This window comes from Dipodomys merriami, unplaced genomic scaffold, assembly GCF_024711535.1.
Source record: "Dipodomys merriami isolate MVZ:Mamm:240054 unplaced genomic scaffold, mDipMer1.0.p SCAF_3, whole genome shotgun sequence".
Classification (NCBI taxonomy): Eukaryota; Metazoa; Chordata; class Mammalia; order Rodentia; family Heteromyidae; genus Dipodomys; species Dipodomys merriami.
In genome coordinates, this window is record NW_027204492.1 from 82,027,605 (window position 1) to 82,048,203 (window position 20,599).

The following is a 20,599-nucleotide window of genomic DNA, read 5'->3' on the forward strand; positions in this document are numbered from 1 at the left end:
AAGGAAAACAAGAGTGTGCTGTTGTAAAGCCAAGTGAAGAATGAGCAGCTGTGCCAAATACTGCCAAATAGTCAAGTAAGAAATCTTATCACTGGCCTGCCAACTTAGATGTTTTGGTGACCTTCTTGAAGGCAATTTTAGCATATCAGATTGAAGAAAGAACAAGGAACAGAAAACAGAAAAGTAAAGACAAGTATAGACAACTCACTCTAGAGGACTTTGGTATGAGAAGAAATGTAGAACAGTAAATAGATTGGAAATAAAATCAAGAGGAATTTGATTTTTGTTTTTGTTTTTTTTCCAGTCCTGTGGCTTGAACTCAGGGCCTGGGCTCTGTCCCTGAGCTCTTTGGCTCAATGCTAGCATTCTACCACTTTGGAATCACTGCTCCACTTCCAGTTTTCCAGTGGTTCATTGGCGATTAACGTCTCACAGACTTTCTTGCATGGCCTGGCTTTAAATTGCAGTCCTCAGATCTGAGCCTCCTGAGTAGCTAGGATTAGAGGCATGAGCCACCAGCACCCGGAAACAGTAGGATTTTTCTTCTTATGCTCTATGCCAGTATTGTAGCTTGAAATAAGGGCTTCAGTCTCTTGCTTTGATTTTTTTTGGGGGGTCCGGTTGTGGGGCCTGAACTCTGGGCCTGGGCGCTGTTCCTCAGCTCTTCAGCTCAAGGCTAGCGCTCTACCACTTGAGCCACAGTGCCACTTCCGGCTTTTTTCTTATGGGATGCTGAGGAATTGAACCCAGGGCCTCAGGCATGCAGGGCAAGCGCTCTACCACTGAGCCACCTTGCCAGCCCTTGCTTTGATTTTTTTCACTTAGGCTGGTACTTGAGCCACAGCTCTTCCTTCTTTTTGGTGGTTAATTCGAGATATAAAATTCTCAGACTTTCTGTCCATGCTGGTTTCAAACCTTGATTTTTAGATCTCAGCCTTTTGAGTTGCTAGGATTATAGGCATGAGCCACTAGCATCTGGCTTTTTCTTTTTTCTTTTTTTGGTACTGGGGCTTAAAGTCAGGGCCTTGTGTTCTTGCTTGTCTTTTTTGCTCAAAACTGGCACACACTTCCTGGGCAATTCTGATTTTTTTCTTTATGATAGACCATGCTCAGTTGAACATGGCAGTATACACTTGGGAGTCTGAGGCATCAGGACCTAGAGTTTGAAGCCTACCTGGAATATATGGCCAGACCTTGTCTTGAAGAAAAAAGAAAAACTAACCCCCAAAAAACATTTATAACTACTTTTATTTTCAATACTGCTGTTCTAATCAAGCCATCATTATGTCTTGCCTGGATTATTATTATAGTTTATTGTTGGCCTTCTTACACTCTACCCTACCCTATCTATTCTCACACCCTCATCTGTTCTCAGATGGTTATGATGATGTAACATCAGAGTGAATCTTTAAAATAAAACTAAACATAAAACCCTGGGGCAAACACTTGAAGATCCAGGAATTTGCTGTGTCATTCTTATGAATACTCCCAACAGCTCAGGAAATAATAACTGACAAATAGGATTGCATCAAATTAAAAAGATTCACAGCAAGGGAACTATGATCAGCTCCAAGAGACAGCTTGCAGAATGGGAGAAAAATCTTTATCAGCTACCCAGAGGATTTGTACAGGGGATTAATATCCAGATTATATTCAGGAACATCTGTGATTAATATCCAGGAACATCCATGAGACTCTTATCTCCAGTTAACCACCAGAAAACCAGAAGTGGCGCTATAGCTCAAATACCAGAAGTGGCGCTATAGCTCAAATGGTAGAGTGTGTGCCTTGAGGTGCAGATTCAGGGACAGTGCCCAGGCCCAAGTTCAAGCCCCATGACTGACTAAAAAAAAAAAGCTCAGGGACAGTGGCCCGAGTTCAAGCCCCAGGATAATCACCAAAAAAGAAAAAAGAAGAGTTTACTCTAAAACTGCAATTTAAAATTACCATTTGGGAGATAATTGCTCATATATATATATATATATATATATATATATATATATATATGGTATGCTAAATAACTGTGTTGTGCTCTATTTTAGTGTTTTAGGAAAATGGAGACTAAAATGTGTTCTTTGGCATATGTGTTTTATCTTCTTTTTTTGGCATAATATGTATATGTGCATATTTTTTAAAAATTAGAAATGGGACCGTTTGGGAAAAGGAACAGGACCAAGAGGAGTGGGAGGGAGGAATAGAAGGTATATAGAGGTAATGATCAAAGTACATTATATGTGTATATAAAAATTTCATAGTTGAAGCCAGGCACCAGTGGCTCACGCCTGTAATCCTAGCTACTCAATAGCCTGAGATCTGATGATCACTGTTCAAAGCCAGCCCAGGCAGGAAAGTTTGTGAGACTCTTTATATCCAATAAACCACCAGAAAACTGGAAGTGGTATTCAAGTGGTAGAGTGCTAGCCTTGAGCTGAAGAGCTGAGGGACAGCGCCCAGGCCCACAGTTCAAGCCCCACGACCGACCCAAAAAGAAAAAAAAAGAGTGCTTGCCTTGAATTCATGAAGCCCTGGGTTCGATTCCTCAGTACCACGTGAACAGAAAAAAACAGAAGTGGTGCTGTGGCTCAAGTGGTAAAGTGCCATCCTTGAGCAAAAGAAGCTCAGGGACAATGCTCAGGCACTGAGTTCAAGCCCAGGACTACAAAAAATGTTGGGGGGGGGAACCAAAATAAACCCAAAATCCTTTAGTGACTATCACTTACCCAATCCTTACTATGGTTTATACTATATAGTTTATACGCTATCCTTACTATCATGACCTTCTATACTCTAGTGTACTCATGACCTCCTATATGTTTGGTCATGTATTTCTTTTATTCCACTAATAGTGAAAAGATTTTTGTACTTAACCATTCCTTCCACTTGGATTTTTTTTTCTTCTTTCATAACCATTTCCTCATTCCTAGAGATCTTGTCAAATGTAGGCCTTTCCTGATGATCCTATTTAAAACAATATATGCACATGTGCATGTGTTGTACTTGCCTAGATATGTATATTTGTATTCCCTAATCCCTTCTATACTACATTTTCTCCATAACATTTATCTGCATCTAGCCCACTTTACATTTACTTATTCATTTTGCTTCTTTGCTTCCTCTCATTTCATCCCAACATGCCTACACTTGAATTTAATCTTCTGTGAAGGCATTGCTGTGTCTCTGGTGGCTGGAACAGTGCCTGGCACATAGTGTAAAGTAAAGGAATGAATGGGATAGCATGTGAGAAAATCAATTTTTACCACAAGATTTTTATAAAAGGTATACCCTAAGCCAGGTGCTGGTGGCCCACGTCTATAATCCTAGCTACTCAGGAGGCTGAGATCTGAGTTTCTCAGTTCAAAGCCAGTCTGGCCAGTAAAGTCTGTGAGACTCTGACCTCAAATGAAATGAAGCTATGCCTCAAGTGGTAGAACAGAAGAGCTCAGAGACAGTGTCCAGGACTTGAGTTCAAGCCCCAGGACCAGCACCAAAAAAAGTATACCCTTTACCTTGGTAATTTGGAAGTTTATAATTAATTGCAGCGTGAACAACAAATACCCATATTTCTTTATAGCACCATTTTTTTCTTTTGAAAGTGCTTAAGCTCTAGGCACCAGTTGCTCAAGCCTGTAATCCTAGCTAATCAGGAGGCTGAGATCTGAGGATCAGAATTCAAACCTATCCCATGCAGAAAACTCTAGTAATTCGAGTTAAACCAGTTAACTGGAGTTAACTACCAAAAAAGCTGGAAGAGGAGCTGTGGGATCAAGTGATAGAGTGCTAGTCTTGAGCAAAAAAGCTCAGGGACAGCACCCAGGCCCTGAATTCAAGCTCTAGTACACACACACACACACACACACACACACACACACACACACACACACACACACACACACACACACACACACACACACACACACACACACACACACACACACACACACACACACACACACACACACACACACACACACACACACACACACACACACACACACACACACACACACACACACACACACACACACACACACACACCACAAAACTGGTGAGGTACTACAATAATATAATCACTATTGTACCATCATATAGGTCTAACAACAGTTGTGAAGATTTTGCCAGATTTGCTGGGATTTGTTGTCATTGCTGAAGTAATTCAATGCCAATGCCAAACATCAAGTTATTTCACTCCTATACTCTGTTGTGTGCATCTCTTTAACACCCATTATCTTCTTATATATACATTCTAACAAAATGAATGTGAATTTCTTGTTATCATGAGCCTTAAACCTGCTGTTTACAGATTTTCCTGATGTTTTTCAAAAAGACTTCTTTGTTCTTCAAATTTGAACCCACATTACTTTTTTAATTTTTGGTCATTGGGATTGAACTCAGGGCCCGAGCACTGTCTCTGAGCCCTCAAGGCTAATGCTCTACCACTCAGAGCCACAGTTCCATTTCCAGTTTTCTGGTGGGTAACTGGAGATAAGAGTTTCACAGATTTTTCCTGCCTGGGCTGGCTTTGAACTGTGATCCTCAGATCTCAGCCTCACCAGGATTACAGGTGTGAGCTACTAGAGCCTAGTTTACACAACATTACTTTTAACAGCAAAAAACATCGGAACCAGCTGAAATCTCTCATGACCATCAATTAACTAATAATGGCAATGTCATTAAACAGTAGTTTCCTCTGTAGGAGGATTATGGATATAATTTCAATGTCTTTTTACTTTTAAATTCTTCCCAAATGTTTTGTACTAACAATTAAGGGGGGAAAACTATTTATAAAAATAGTTTATCTTTCCATGGATTTACTGAATTTGAATTTTGTATTGCAGCCCAATTCACTCTTTTTTAGTGATCATCCATCTTCAATGTTAGTGTCCTTTACTTGCCTTGTCTAGGTCCGAGCTCATCAGCTGGTTCTCCCACCCTGTGATGTGGTAATCAAGGCTGTTTCTGAGTATGTTAGTTCCATCAAAGACCCCTCAAACTTGGATGTTGTTGGGAAGGATGTTTTCAAGCAATCTCAGGTAAGGTAGCCTTCTCCTTCCCAAGATGTCTTACATTCTCTAGCACCACTGGCAGATGTCCTGTTCCTTGCTGTGTCCCCCAGCTTCTTTTCCTATCTGCTTGCCTCTCTATGTTTACAGAATGAAGCCCTAAAATTTTCTTATAAGGTTATGACTAGGCCTGAGTTGAAAGGGTTATTTCTTTACCTACTGATGATATAAGTAATACAAGTTCATTTGGAAAACAAACACACTACTTCAAAAACCTCCTTACTTTGCCTGGTGCTGGTGGCTCATACATATAATCCTAACTACTCAGGAGGCTGAGATCAGAGGATTGTGGTTCAAAGCCAGCCCAAGCAGGTAAGTCCTGTGAGACTCTTATCTTCAAGTAACCACTCAAAAACTGGAAGTGGTGCTGTGGCTCACAGTGGTAGAGAGCTAGCCTTGAGCAAAAGAGCTCAGGGACAGCACCCATGCCCTGAATTCAAGTCCTACAACAATAACAAAATCTTCTTACCTAGAAATAACTTGTTAAAGTTAATACTCTGATGTGTCCTCATTTGTGTGTGTGTGTGTGTGTATGTATGTGTGTGTGTGTGTACGCATGTGTGTGCACATACAGAGTCTGACACATGCTAGGCTATATTCCCAGCCAATTTTAACATAAAAGTGGTATTACTTATCAGGCAATAAAATAAGTAATGTAAAATAGTTTTTTGTTGTTGTTGTTGGTCGTGGTGCTTGAACTCTGGGCTTGGGCGCTGTCCCTGTGCTCTTCAGCTCAAGGTGAGCGCTCTACCGCTTGAACCACAGCGCCACTTAGTAATATATTACTTAAAACCAGTCCATGTTAAATAAGAATCAAAGATTCACTTTTAAGCATGGAAGAAAGGGAATCAACTGAGATTTTATGTTACAAAATGAAACTAAAAGTCATGAAAGCAAGTTAGTTTTTGTGTATGTGTGCCAGTCCTGGGGCTTGAACTCAGGGTCTGAGTGCTGAGCTTTGTGCTTAAGGCCAGTGCTCTGCCAGATAAGCCCCAACTTTTTGGTGGCTAATTGGAGTTGAGTCTCATGGACTTTAATGCCTGGGCTGGCTTCAAACCACAATCCTCAGACCTTAGCCTCCTAAGTTGTTAGGATTACAGGCATGTGCCACCAGCACCTGGCCTAGTTTTATTTTTAAATTAGCATACAAACTGACTTGTGTATGTGACCACAGTTGGATTACTTTTTAATATAGTTAAAGATTTATGTAATTACCATCACAATGAGGATACTGAACAATTGTACAGTCCCCCCAAACTCTCACATTTTCCCTTTGTGATAACATCAAAACCAATCCTTGTGCTGCCCACTGGTCACATTTGTTGTCATTGTATTTATGTCTTCTACAGAATAGCACATATGTGGAATTGTACTGCTTGTAATCTTTTAAGAATGACTACTTTCATTTAACATAATGCTTTTGAGATTCCTTGAAGTTGTTGGATATTAATGATTCATTCCTTCTTGTTGCTGAGTAATGTTCATTGTACATGGATATACTATAGTTTGTTTATTCCTCCCTCAAATGATATTTAGATAAATTATGATTGTTGTGGTTACAAACAGAGCTGCTATAAACATTATGTGAAGGCTTTTCTATGAACACAGTTTTTCATTTCCCTAGTGTAACTATGTAGGTTTGGGATTTCTGAGTCATACAGTAAAGCATATGTTGTTCATTTGGTTTTTTATGTTTTTGTCAGTCATGGGGCCTGAAATCTGGGCCTGGGCGCCGTCCCTCAGCTCTTCAGCTCAAGGCTAGTGCTCTACCACTTGAGCCACAGCGTCAATTCCGGCTTTTTCTGCTTATGTATGTGGTGCTGAGGAATTGAACCCAGGGCCTCATGCATGCAAGGCAAGAACTCTACCACTGAGCCACCTTCCCAGTCCTTATTTGTTTTTCTAATGCCAGTATTGAGGCTCAAATTCCAGGCCTCATGTTGGTATTATACCACTTGAGCCACACTTCTGCTTCTGACTTTTTGTTGGTGAAATGGAGATAAGAATCTCTCAGGAAGGGGCTGGGAAGGTGGCTCAGTGGTAGAGCGCTTGCCTTGTATCCTTGAGGCCCTAGGTTCGATTCCTCAGCACCACATAAGCAAAAAAAAGAAAAAGAAAAAAAAGAATCTCTTAGGTTTATTTGCCCAGGCCAGCTATGAACTGCGATCCTCAGAGCTCAGTCTCTTGAATAGCTAGGATTACAGGTGTGAGTCACTAACCTATCATACTTTTAATTTGCATTTTATAAATAACTAATGATGAACATTTTATTCTTGTGCTTCCTTGTCATCTATATACATTCATTGGTAAATGGTTTTTTTTTAAGAACAGTGTTTTGCACATTTAAAAACTATTCATTTGCTTATTGTTGAGCTTTAAGATGTCTTTGTATATTCTGTATATGAGTCCTTTATCAGGCATCTGTTTTCTCACAGTACTTGGTTCTTCTTTTAATTTGTTTAACAGAACAGTTTGCATAGGAACATTTCAATTTTTTAGCAGTTATTATCTTTTCTGAAACCTTTGGTTTCATGTCTAGGGATTCTTTGAATAATCACAGGCATGATAATTTTCTATGTTTTTTAATACTGGGAAGAACTCAGGCCTTGCCTATGCTAGGAAGTTACTCTACCACTGAGCTATGTTCCCAGTCTTTTTTTCTTTTTTTTGGAAATAAGGTCTGCTTGTGTAGTGCTAGGATTATAGGCATGCATTACTATGCCTGGCTCTTCCTGTGCTTCTTTTTAAGTGATACATTTTACATTTGTATCTTCAGTTTATTTCTGTATAGTGTGAAGAGGTTTTTGTTTTTGGATTTGCATGTCAATATCCACTTGTCTAAATACAATTTATTGAAAGGGACAGGATTACCTTTTCTCCCTTGCCTTTGCACTTTTGTCAGAAATCAGTTGGTTATATTTATATGTGCATATTTCTGGGCTGTCTTCAGTTGATGGATATGTCAATTTTTTTCACTTTCTCAATTACACTAGCTTTATAGTAAATTTTAAAATTGAGTAGTGATTCCTCCAATTTTATTCTTTTTCAGTATTATTTTGTCTTTTTAGGTTCTTTTGCCTTCTCATATAAATTTTAGAATAATATTGTCTCTATCTACAAAAAAGAAATCCTGCTGGGATTTTGATTGGAATTTTGTTATATATCTAGATGAATTCGGTGAGTATTTGAATCCATGAATATGATACACCTCTCTTATTCAGGCATGCTTTGATTTTTTTTTCATTAGCTATAGTTTTTAGCATATAAGCCCTGTACATTCTTTTTATTTATTTTTACTTTTATTGCCTTTTTTTTCTTGTGGTACTGGGTATCAAACTTAAGGCCTGGTGCATGTTAGGTAAGTGCTCTACCACTGAGTTAATCCCTTAGTACACGATATTTAGAATGTAGTATTTCATATTTGAGTCATGTATGATAAAGAATGTTTTTTATTTTAATTTCTAATTATACACTGTTAATATATAGAATTATGATTTTGGTGTGTTGTCCTTGTAACTTGTGACCTTTGTAAATCATTTATTAGTTCTAGACTTGGGATTTTTTTTTGTGTAGATGATCATATTGTCTGTGACTAAGGACAGTTCTAATTTCTTTTTTTGTAATATACATAGCTTGTTTAGTATTTCAAAATGATGCAGAACAGGAATGTAGAGAGTAGATATCCTTGTCTTATGCATGATCTTAAGAGGAAAGCATACAGTAATCATTAGCTATAGATTTTGTAGATGTATCTGAACAGGTTGAGGATGGTTCTCTTCTGTTTTAGTTTGCTAAGATGACTCACATTATCATTACTATAATGAATGTACAGTATGTTTCTCCAAATGCATTTTATCATGTATTGATAAGGTAGCAATATTTTCTTCTTTTGTGGTAGTTCTAGGGGTCGCACTCAGGGTATTTTGTTTGCTTGGTAGCTGCTATGACAAGTCTCTAGCTCTTTTTGTTTTAGTTATATTTTAGATAGGGCCTCAGGCTTTTTGCCTGGGCTCTCTTTGGACTATACTCCTCCTATCTATCTACCCCTGCTGAGTAGTTGGCATTGCAACTGTGTCTAGCTTGTTTCTTGAGATTCATATCTCACTAACTTTTTGACCAGGGTAGCCTTAGGATTGCTCAGACAATGCTCCCAATCCCCACCTCCCAACTAGCTGGGATTACAAGTGTGAGTCACTGTGCCTGACCCTTTCTTCTCCTTTGATCCATTAATATTTCCTTCCTTTCTTCTTCTCTCCCTCCATTCCTTCCTTCCTTTCTTTTTTTCTTTTTTTGTTGGTCATGGAGCTTGATTTCTGGGCCTGTCCTTGAGCTCTTCAGTTCAAGGCAAGCACTCTACCACTTGAGCTACAGCACCACTTCTGGTTTTTTGGTGGTTAATTGGAGATAAGAGTCTCCCAGACTTTCATTCCCAAGGCTGGCTTGGAATGATGATCCTCAGATCACAGCGGCCTGAGGAGCTAGGATTATAGGCATGAGCCACAGGCGCCCAGCTCCATTAATATTCTTTAATGAGGGGCTGGGAATGTGGCTCAGTGGTAGAGTGCTTCCTAGCATGCATGAAGCCCTGGGTTCGATTACTCAGCACAACATAAACAGAAAAAGTAGCGTTGTGGCTCAAGGGGTAGAGTGCTAGCTTTGAGCAAAAGGAGCTCAGGGACAGTGCCCAGGCCCTGAGTTCAAGCCCAGGAGGACTGGCAAAAAAGGAAAAAAATAATATTTAAAATTATTTTTAAAATACTAAAACTATCTTTGTATTCCCATGACATAATTCTGTTGTATTATTCCCTTTATGTATTGTTTTGAACTATTAGTACTTCATTGAGTATTTTTACATGTAATTTCATGGAGTATGTAGGTCTGTATTTTCTAGTTGTTCTATCTTGGTCTGTTTTTGCTAGGCAGTGTAGATTCATAAAATGAGTTGGCAAGTGTTCCTTCCTCTTTTTTTTTTGCCAGTCCTGGGGCCTGAACTCGGGACCTGGGCACTGTCCCTGAGCTTCTTTTACTCAAGGCTAGCATTCTACCACTTCCAGCTTTTTCTGTTTATGTGGTACTAAGGAATCAAACCCAGGGATTTATGCATGCTAGGCAAGCACTCTACCACTAAGCCACATTCCCAGCCCCCTTCTTCTTATTTTTGAAATGTTTGTATAGATTTCATTTTTTATTTTTTGGGTCCTGTAGTGGGGCCTGAACTCTGGGCCTAGGCGCTGTTCCTCAGCTCTTCAGCTCAAGGCTAGCTCTCTACCACTTGAGCCACAGCCACTTCCGGCTTTTTTTCTTTTTGCTTATGTGGTGCTGAGGTATCGAACCCAGGGCCTCATGTATGCAAGGCAAGCGCTCTACCACTGAGCCACCTTCCCAGCCCCAGATCTCATTATTTGATTGGTAGAATTTGCCAATGATAGACATATTTGAAATGATTGTTTAGAATTTGGTGACCTTTTTAAATTATTTATTTATTTATATTTTAAAGATGATTTCTCCCAGTTTTTTCCCTCCTGACCCTCCCTCCCCCACATGTTGTATAGTTCATTTTCAACATAGTGTCTAGTGAGTATCAATGCTACATTCGTTTACACTTTGTCCTACCATTTCTGTGCTCCCCCTTACCATCCCCCAAACAGATAAACTTATATATAAGACCAAAGGTACCGAAATAAAAAACAGTGACAAAGGAGAAAACAAAAACTAAAAGCAAAGTAACAAAAAACCTCCAATTTCTCTTTCTTGGAGTTCATTTTGATATAAATCATTTTATATGATCATATGTACTTAGCTATTGAGCCTTTATGATGCTGTCCTAAGAATATCCTCCTTTGGTCTCACTTTTTCCTTTTACTAAATTTTTAAAAGTTTGGGTTATTTTTCTTTTTGTTTTTTTTGGTCATGGGGCTTGAATTTAGGGCGTTGGCACTGTCCTTGGTCTTTTGAGCTCAAGGCTAGTGCTTGAACCACTTTGAACCACAGCTCCACTTCCAGTATTCTGATGGTTAATTGGAGATGAGTTGTATGGACTTTCCTACCTGGGCTGGCTTTGAATCACAATTGTCAGAACTTAGCCTCCTGAAAAGCTAGGATTATAGCCATGAGAAACCAGCTCCTGGCTCTCTCTCTCTCTCTCTCTCTCTCTCTCTCTCTCTCTCTCTCTCTCTCTCTCTCTCTCTCTCTCTCTCTCTCTCTCTCTCGTTGGTTGTGGGGCTTGAACTCTGAGCCTGGGCACTGTCTCTAAGCTCCTTTTGTCAAGGCTAGCCCTCAACCACTTTGAGCTATAGCACCACTTCTTTCTTTTTCTGTGATTAATTGAAGAGTTTCATGGACTTTTCTGCCCCAGCTGGCTTCAAAGCACAATTCTCAGATCTCAGTTTCCTGAGTAACTAGGGTTACAGGTGTGAGCCATCAGCACCCAGCTCCATTTTTGTTGTTGTTGTTGTTGTTTGTTTTTAATACTATCCTCAGTGGGAATAGTGTAAACTTTAATTATTCTAGTACAGAAACCTCTTTCTCTCTCATGCACACACACATGTGTGTATATGTATACATATACACACATACATAACACCCACATATATATATACCATATATATGTATATATGTGTGTGTGTGTATATATATATATATATATATATATATATATATATATATATATATATATATATATATACTTTTTTTAATGCCAGTACTAGGGCTTGAACTCAGGGCCTGGTGCTCTCAAGTTTTGCCAGTTAGAGTTTCCCAGATTTGTCTGCCTGGGCTAACTTTGAACTGCATCCTTAGATCTCAGCCTCCTGAATAGCTAGAATTATAGATGTGAACCACTGGTACCTGGCTCCCGCTGGATTTTTTTTTTATTGTGAAAATACCATATAGATGGGTTACAATTACATGGGCAAGATAATGAGTATATTTCTTTTTTTTAAATTTAATTTAATTTTATTTGTGAACATACTGTACAGAGGAGTTACAATTACATGGGCAGGATAATGCGTACATTTCTTACCAAGCATTGCAGCCTCCTCCTTTGTTTACCCTTCACATCCCTTCCCAGCCTCCCCCCTCCCCAATGAGTATATTTCTTATCAAGCATTGTTGCCTCCTCCTTTGTTTCCCCTTCCCATCCCTTCCCATCTCCCACCCCCCCACCCCCAGATGTCCTGTTGGATTTTTTAAGTGAATAAAAAATAAAATCGAGTGTTTGGTTTGGGGAGCCTAGTATTTCTACAACTTTTTTTTTCAGGTAAGGGGTAGGTTTATTCATCATTCCAGCTGGCACCAGGCCATCTTGGTCCTCCACGCTGTGAGGAAAGGCCTGGGAAAGAGAGCTGGGAGAGCTGACAAAGAGAGAGAGCTGGGAAAAAGAGAGAAGAGCTAGAAAAGAGAGAAAAGAGCTAGAAAAGAGAGTGTCTAGGAAAGGTGAGAAAGAGAGAGCTAGGAAAGAGAAGGGAGCTGGGAAAGAGAAGAGAAGGAAAGAGCTGAGAAAGTTAGAAAAGAGCAGAGAGAGAGCAGAGAGAGGGTGTTTGGGCCTGGGTTAGGCCTTTTCTAGGGTATGGGCGGAGAAAGGTGTGGCCACATCAAATTCAGATGTGACCTCAGCGGATGCAGATGTGACCTCTTCCAGGTGTCCCAGTTGCCTGGGTAACGCAGTTACTGGGCGGAGACTTTGCTGCGAGGAGGGTGGAGTCTGCTGGCTATCCAGGAGTCCACCTTACATTCCAGCCTTTTAATAATCATGAAATAGGGTGTGGAGTCTCTCTGGCTACTTCCTGCTGACAAGGGGCGTCGACAATAGGGGTAAAAGGCTGGAATTTGGTCCCCTCCCAGAGAAGGCAGTGAGCAGCAGCTGTCCCTTGGTGGATTGAGTCCTTAGATGAGGTCTGGAGAAGTCTCATGAGCATTGAGGGGCTGGAAAAAAAAATACTAGAGAGCAAATAAATGGCAAGAGGAAGGACTTGGGGCTGAAAATGTTAGTAGAAATGTCCCTAGCTACCTCTGATATTTGATGACTAGGTAGAGAAGTCAGGTGACAAAGGCAAGAATATAAATTCCTGTTCAGTTATAGGTAGACAGGTTAGACATTGGATGGCAGGCTTCTTACTTCTACTGACCTCCCGGCTCTGGTTAATTTTGAAAGAGCAGGCAAAGTAGCTGATGAGACATCATCTCCTCTTACTCCTCTCCATGTTCCCTGTTCCCCAGACTGGCTGAGTCTAGGTGCTCGTTGCTGGGATGGCTTGTCCCAGTTGGTATTCAAGGAGGATTGAACTCAAGGCTTGGGCATTGTCCCTGAGCACTTCTGCTCAAGGCTAGTGCTCTACCACGTTGAGTTACAATAGCACTTCCAGTGTTTGGCTGGTTAGGGATAAGAGTCTTGAGCCATGCTTCCAGCCTGGCTCTTTGCATCGCACTCTTCACTCTTGTGTATATGCAAATATTCAAAAAATTTGAAATAAAAGCCATTTTAGTTTGAAGCATTTTGGATAAGGGATTCTCAATCTATAAAGTGAAGAGTTCTACTCTGCTGAATCCTCTGCAGAAATCATAAAGGAAAAGGTAGGACCTGATTAAATACTAACAGAGAGAAAATAATGAGTTTCTGTGTAAAATAAATCTTGGACTGAGAATGTGGCTCCGTGGTATAGTGTTTGCCTAGCATGCATGAAGCCCTGGGTTTGATTCCTCAGTACCACATAAACAGAAAAAGCCAGAAGTGGCACTGTGGCTGAAGTGGTAGAGTGCTAGCCTTGAGTAAAACAAGTTCAGGGACAATGCCCAGGCCTTGAGTTCAGGCCCCCAGGCTTGACAAAAAACAAAGAAAAAAAGCTGAAAAAAACAAATCTTATGCTAAGCCCAGTGCTGGTAGCTTATGCCTGTAATCCTAGCTACTCAGGAGGCTGGGATTTGAGGATCAAGTTCTAAGCCATTCAGGGCAGAAAAATCTGTGAGACTCTCATCTCCGGTAAATTAGTCAGAAAAAGCCAGAAGTGTCATTGTGAGCTCAAGTGGTAGAGCACTAGCCTTGAGCAAACAATCTCAGAGATAGCACCCTGGTCCTGGTTCAAGCCCTAGGACTGGCACACACATACACACACACAAAACAAATGAACAAAAATTAAATCCTGTGCTAAGCATTAGGATATAAATATAAATCACCCATTTTTTGTTCTCACAGAATTTCAGGTTGAATGGAGAGGCAGAAGCAAACAAATAAGTACAATGAAGAAAGAATACAGAGGTTTCGGAATGTGGCTTAGTGGTAGAGTGCTTGCCTAGCATTCATGAAGCCCTGGGTTCAATTCCTCAGTACCACATACACAGAAAAAGCTGGCAGAGGTGCTCTGGCTCAAATGGTAGAGTACTAGCCTTGAACAAAAGAATCTTAGGGACAGTGTCTAGGCCCTGAGTTCAAGCCCCAGGAGTGGCCAAAAAAAAGAAAGAAAGAAAAGAAAAGAAGAAAAGAAGGAGAGAGACAGAGACAGAGAGAGAAATAAAGAACACAGAAACTAGGTTGCCTGTGGCGCACCTATAATCCGAGCTACTCAGTAGGAGACTAAAATCTGAGGATTATGGTTTGCAGCCAGCCCCGGCAAGAAAGTCAGTGAGGGCTGGGAATGTGGCTTGGTGGTAGAGTGCTTCCCTAGCATTCATGAAGCCCTGGGTTCAATTCCTCAGTACCATAAACTGAAAAAGCCAGAAGTGGCACGGTGGTAGAGCGCTATCCTTAAGCAAAAGAAGCTCAGGGACAGTGCCCAGGCCCTGGGTTCAAGACCCAGGACTGGCAAAAAAAAAAGTCCTTGAGACTTATCTCCAATTAATCACAGCTGTATCTGGCTGTGGCTCAAGTGGTAGAGCACTAACTTTGAGCAAAAAGGAGCCCAAGGACAGTATCCAAGCCTAGGATTCAAGTCCCAGAACTGGCAAAAAAAGAAACAAAAAGAAAAAAAAAAAAGAAAGGACAGGGCTGGGAAGTTGGCTCAGTGGTAGAGCACTTGCCTTGCATGCCTGAGGCCCTGGGTTCGATTCCTCAGCACCACATAAGCAAAAAGAAAAAAGCCAGAAGTGGTGCTGTGGCTCAAGTGGTAGAGTGCTAGCCTTGAGCTGAAGAGCTGAGGGACAGCGCCCAGGCCCAGAGTTCAGGTGCCACGACCAGACCCCCACCCCACCCCCCCCCAAAAAAAAAAGAAAAAAGGACACAGAAGACTAACTAGGAAAACATGGTCTGGAAAATTTTTAATGAAGTAGGACCTCTTGAAGAATAAGTGTTTGCCTGCGGTGACACAGGAACAGAAGGGTTTGCTGAGAGATGCAGATATAATTCGGTATTTCAATAGATTGGGTCAGAGGTCTCTACCTACTGACAGTGAACAGTCTATAAAAATAGTATTAAATACAAAAAGCTAAGTAAATATATTAATATGATTGCATTCATGTGAAAATGTAGTGATACGATTCCATTTATGTGAAAAAAACCAAAACTGTATGATTTTACCAATGTGTTTGTAAATACAGCACAATTTCTGAAAAAAAATCTACCAAATTGGATGACTTCTTGTGAAGAGAGTGAATGCAGAATTAGCCACATAAAAGTAGATTCTGTTCATAATTTGTAGTTTTTAGGAGATTGCTTTCAATTATTACACATGTTCTTAAATATAATAAAGATATCAATGAGTTAATAATGGAATGTTGATAACAGTAGAGTATTAATTAATGTTTTCTAGATTTAAAAACACTTTTCTCAGCCAGTTATATCAAATTCAAATTTTTGAGAAAGTACATGGTTTTTGTTTCTAAGGCCAAAGGCTGGAGATCTCAGTTCCGTTTTTTGTGTCTGGACATACATGCAAGTAAAAAGTCTTGGAATATTTTCCTGGATTCTGAGTATTGAAAATCAGTCTCTGAGAGAGAGACTGATTTGAAAATTTTCTTTTTTATTGTATGTTTTGTTTTTTGTAAGAAAGAAATATTATTTGTTATAGCTAGTAGATGATTTTTTTGTAGAAGATACTTGGCACTGGAGCTGTATGGTGAAGTGGATATTCTCATGCATTGATGATGGGAGTGTAACTTGAGAAATCTATTTTGGAAAGAGATTTTAGTATCATGTGTCATGAGTCTGAAAATGATCATACTCTTTGACCTAGTAATTACACTACTAAGAATTTGCTCTGTAAAATAACCCAAAGACTTAGGTAAAATATAGTTATGAGAATATTATTTATAATGAGAAATTAGAAATGTGATTAATAAGTGACATTCTGTAAAGATGTTAAAATTCTATTTCAAGAGAATTGGGAAAGGGCTGGGAAGTTGGCTCAGTGGTAGAGCGCTTGCCTTGCGTGCCTGAGGCCCTGGGTTCGATTCCTCAGCACCACATAAGCAAAAAGAAAAAAGCCGGAAGTGGCACTGTGGCTCAAGTGGTAGAGCGCTAGCCTTGAGCTGAAGAGCTGAGGGACAGCGCTCAGGCCCAGAGTTCAGGCCTGACGACCGGACCCCCCCCCCCCAAAAAAAAAAAAAAGAAAAGAAAAGAGAATTGGGAAAGGCTTGATAAATCTCTTTTAGTCGCCTTCTTCATGTGGAGATTAAGTAGTAATTTCTTGTTTTGGCAGTGCTAGAGACGTACACTCCTGGCCCATTAGTTTTATTTATGGTGCTGGATATTGAACTCTCACGTTTTTGTCACATACTGTACTACTAAGTTATATTGTCAACTCCAGTCCAATAAGTTTTTTTAACCTTTTTTTGCCAAAGATGATTTTCACTTCTTCCTGAACTTTGTATGTACTCTTTTGTGCCTCTATTCTTTGATTCAGTATATTTGAGATTTATTAAATATTATTATGTGTATCATTATTTTCTTTGTTTTCTTTCTCCATTTCTCCCTCTCACCCCCTCTCCCTGTCTCCCTCTCTTTCCTTCTCCCTCTCTTCCTCTCCCTCTCTTTCTCTGTCTCTCCCTCTCTTTTTCCCTCTTTTCCTTTCCCTCTCTATCTCCTTCTTCCTTTGCCTCTACCTCTCCCTTTCTGCCTCTCTCCCTTTTCCCATCTTCTGTCTCCCTCTCCCTCCTCTCTCCCTGTCCATATCTCCCTTTCCCTCTCTCTCTCTCTCCAGCAATTTAAATTTTTATAACAGGCTGCTAAACTCTCTTCCAAACTGTATCAATGTACACTACCATCAGAAGTATCATTAGAGTTCCACTTACTCTATCCTGATGAGTACTTAATATTGGTATTTTTAATTTTAGACCTTCTGGTGAAAATGTAAAGGCGTCACATTGTAGTTTTTGTATGTATTTTTGTGCTTTGGGCTTTCATGTTCATACCTTTTAAACTAATAATTAAAATTTAAGGGTATTTGCCAATTGGAGATCCAGAGGAAACTTACGGACAATGTACTATTTGTTGTATAACTTACAATAGCCAAATGTGAGAAATAACCTAAATGGCTGTTTTTGTGTCAGTGGTTATATAATTTATAACACATTTCTAATGGTAAAATATGAGACCATTTAAAATTATCTAGACAAAATGTTAATGTAATAAAAGCAGGGTACAAATTATACATATAGTATCAACTGTAGAAAAATATGTATTAGAATGGACTGGGTATACTTAGCTGGGCATGGATTGTTGTGTGCTTAGTCATCTCTTGGGAGGCTGACACAGATTGTGAGCTTGAGACCAGAGTAAGAAAAGCAAAGAAAAGAAAAGAAAAGAAGGAAAGGCAGATAGAGGTAGGAAGTGAGAGAAGGAAGAAAAGATTATTCTTCAAGAACAAGAATAATAAAAATTTTAAATACTGTAAGGAAACACACCAAAATACCTTTGGATGGTCATTCTTTATGATTAATCCTCTCTGATCCTAATTTTTTTTCTAAATAATCTGATCACTTTTGAAAAGAATGGAATGTAAGTGAACTTTGTTGATGGTATTACAGATTTTATGTTTTATAATGCTTTTTTCCTATCTAATCTTTTATTCAAAGTGGAAAATTACTCTCTTAAGTTTCTTTAAATATTTCATATCTGCTATTGTTTTGACTACCAAATTGTAAGTTGTATGAAAGAGACACTCATGTTATTTTTTTTCTGAAAATCTGATGTTCCAATATCCAGTCCAGGACAGAAGATAAAATAGAACGATTCAAAAAAGCAGTTGAATACTATTCAGTCACAACGAAACTCTCTTCGCTACCAGTGGGTCCCTCCTTTCTAGGTAAGGTTTCCTGTTGACCCCAAGATGTCCTGTTCATAGGGGAAACTGATTGGACCTTCAGGAACCCAAGGATCAGACTAGATTCATACTCTTTTTTTATGTGCTGGTCCTGGGGCTTGAATTCAAGGCCTAGGCACTGTCCTTGAGCTTTTTTGCTCAAGGCTAACACCCTGTCACTTGAGCCATGGCTCCACTTCTACATTTGCCCCTTTTTGCTATGTGTTCATGGAAGTCATGGTTGTCTAGTAGGTATTTCTCCTGTTGATTTCCATGTTATAAGAAAGAGTTGTGCCTTCTCATATTTGTAGATAATGATGATACCATTTCCTTAGCTCAGCTTCTTTTTGTTCTAACCTCCATTTTGCCTGTGTATGTGAAAAATAATCCTGTCTTTGGCATCAGGCCTGCATTTGAGTTCTGCCTCTGCTGCTTACCAGCTATATACCCTTTGCAAGTCTAATTTGTATGAAGTATGACTCAAAACAACTACTCTATAGGATTATCAGATGAAATAATTTATACAAGAATGCCTATATAGCCGAGCACAGGTGGCTCATACCTATAATCCTAGCTACTCAGTAGGCTGAGATCTGAGGATCACGGTTCAAAGCCAGCCCAGGCAAGAAAGTTCGTGAGACTCTTATCTCCAATAAACCACCAGAAAACTGGAAGTGGCACTGTGGCTCAAGTGGTAGAGCACTAGCCTTGAGCTGAAGAGCTGAGGGACAGTGCTCAGGCCCAGAGTTCAAGCCCCATGACTTGCCAAAAAAAAAAAAGAATGCTGATATAGCACATTGTAGCTGCTCAATTTTAATTTTTTCTTGTGCATTCTAATTCACATTAGGCAATCACTCTACCACTAACCCATATCCTAATACCATAAGTTACTCATAATGTTCTTTTTCACATGAAGATGGGTTAGCAGAATATAATACAGGAAAATTATTAGGATTAGCTGAAATATAGACCTTTTTTTGGCTTCAGGCTTTCGAAATAATCGGATTGGAAATCCTCCTCTTCCACGAAATCAAGTAGGCACCATTTCTGCTGGAAAGCCAATGGTGAGTATTGTTGAAAAAGCCTGAGACCATCTGTTAGCATTAGATTCTGGTTGCTTCCCAATTTTTATTATCTTTGTTGAGGCATGGGTTAATCGACTACGAAAGTCATGCATAATTGTATTAATTCTACTTTGAGGCCAGTAGATTGTATAAGGATAGTATCCAAATAAGGAATCATTAGGGCACTATGGAGGTACATAAGCAACTATCTGTTTTGGTTCATTGTTCTGCCTCTGTTGGATTATTGTCAGGCATCACTGTTAGACTTAGTTCTTTTTTTTTTTTTTTTTTTTTTTGCTGGTCATGGGCCTGAATTCTGGGTCTGGGCACTGTCCCTGAGCTCTTCAGCTCAAGGCTAGCACCACAGCACCACTTCTGGCTTTTTTTGCTTATGTGGTGCTGAGGAATCGAACCCAGGGCCTCATGCACGCAAGGCAAGCACTCTACCACTGAGCCACCTTCCCAGCCCTAGAATTAGTTCTTGTGAGCAATTTTTATCATTACATTCACTGTGCATTATTTTTTAAATGATCTACGTAACTAGAGGATAGAGATGGGAGTGGAGGAAATGGGAGAGAATGAGGGAAGGGGTGACATTGACCAAGGAGCAGTATACCCACAACCTGACTTATTGAATTGTAACCCCTTTGTACAATTACTTAATAATAACAATAAAAAGGAGTCATTTCTTAATGATCTCAGTAGGTACTTTGTACCTCAGCAGTCCTTATGACTGGCATCGTTCACTGTGTTACAACTTCTGAGTGGGAAAATGTTCAAGAGCTTTTTTTCTGTCTGTTTTTAATCCTCTAGTTTTCTCACCAAATGCCCCAGAAAACGAAATATCCACCACCGTTCCCAATGGGACCCAACTCATCCCTCCTCTTCTCCTCCCCCCACCCTCTGGGAGAATCCAGTGCTTTTTCTGAGGATGCCATGCTACAGGACAACCCCTTTGCCAGTTGGGCTGTCTCTTATGACAATTCTGCATCCCAGTTTCCCAATTACTTGACTTCCAAACCATCACATCATTTGGGACCAGACTCCTCTCATTCCTCTTCCTCTGATGGGGATGAGCCAAATGGAACCAATTCTGAGTAAGTATCTCAAAAGAGAAGCCTTCTGAAAGAATGTGAGGAACTTTGTGTTCTTAGCTTCTCTCCATTGTTAATCTTTACTCTTTGAACCTGTGTAGGTGGTCATTTTCAGAGATGTAGGCCACTGAGAAAAAGGCAAAATAACAGTA

The 20,599-nt window shown here is 39.8% G+C and overlaps 1 protein-coding gene across 2 annotated transcripts in view; it reads left to right on the forward strand.

The window, feature by feature from the left end:
• Fam120c (family with sequence similarity 120 member C) overlaps positions 1-20,599 on the forward strand; it is a 113,730-nt gene that overhangs the window by 41,183 nt on the left and 51,948 nt on the right. For both annotated transcript variants that reach the window (XM_070040402.1, XM_070040403.1), the window contains exons 4-7: positions 4,902-5,030; positions 18,193-18,292; positions 19,277-19,353; positions 20,167-20,450. In XM_070040402.1, the coding sequence (XP_069896503.1) occupies positions 4,902-5,030; positions 18,193-18,292; positions 19,277-19,353; positions 20,167-20,450 (590 nt within the window). The remainder of the gene's footprint in view (positions 1-4,901; positions 5,031-18,192; positions 18,293-19,276; positions 19,354-20,166; positions 20,451-20,599) is intronic.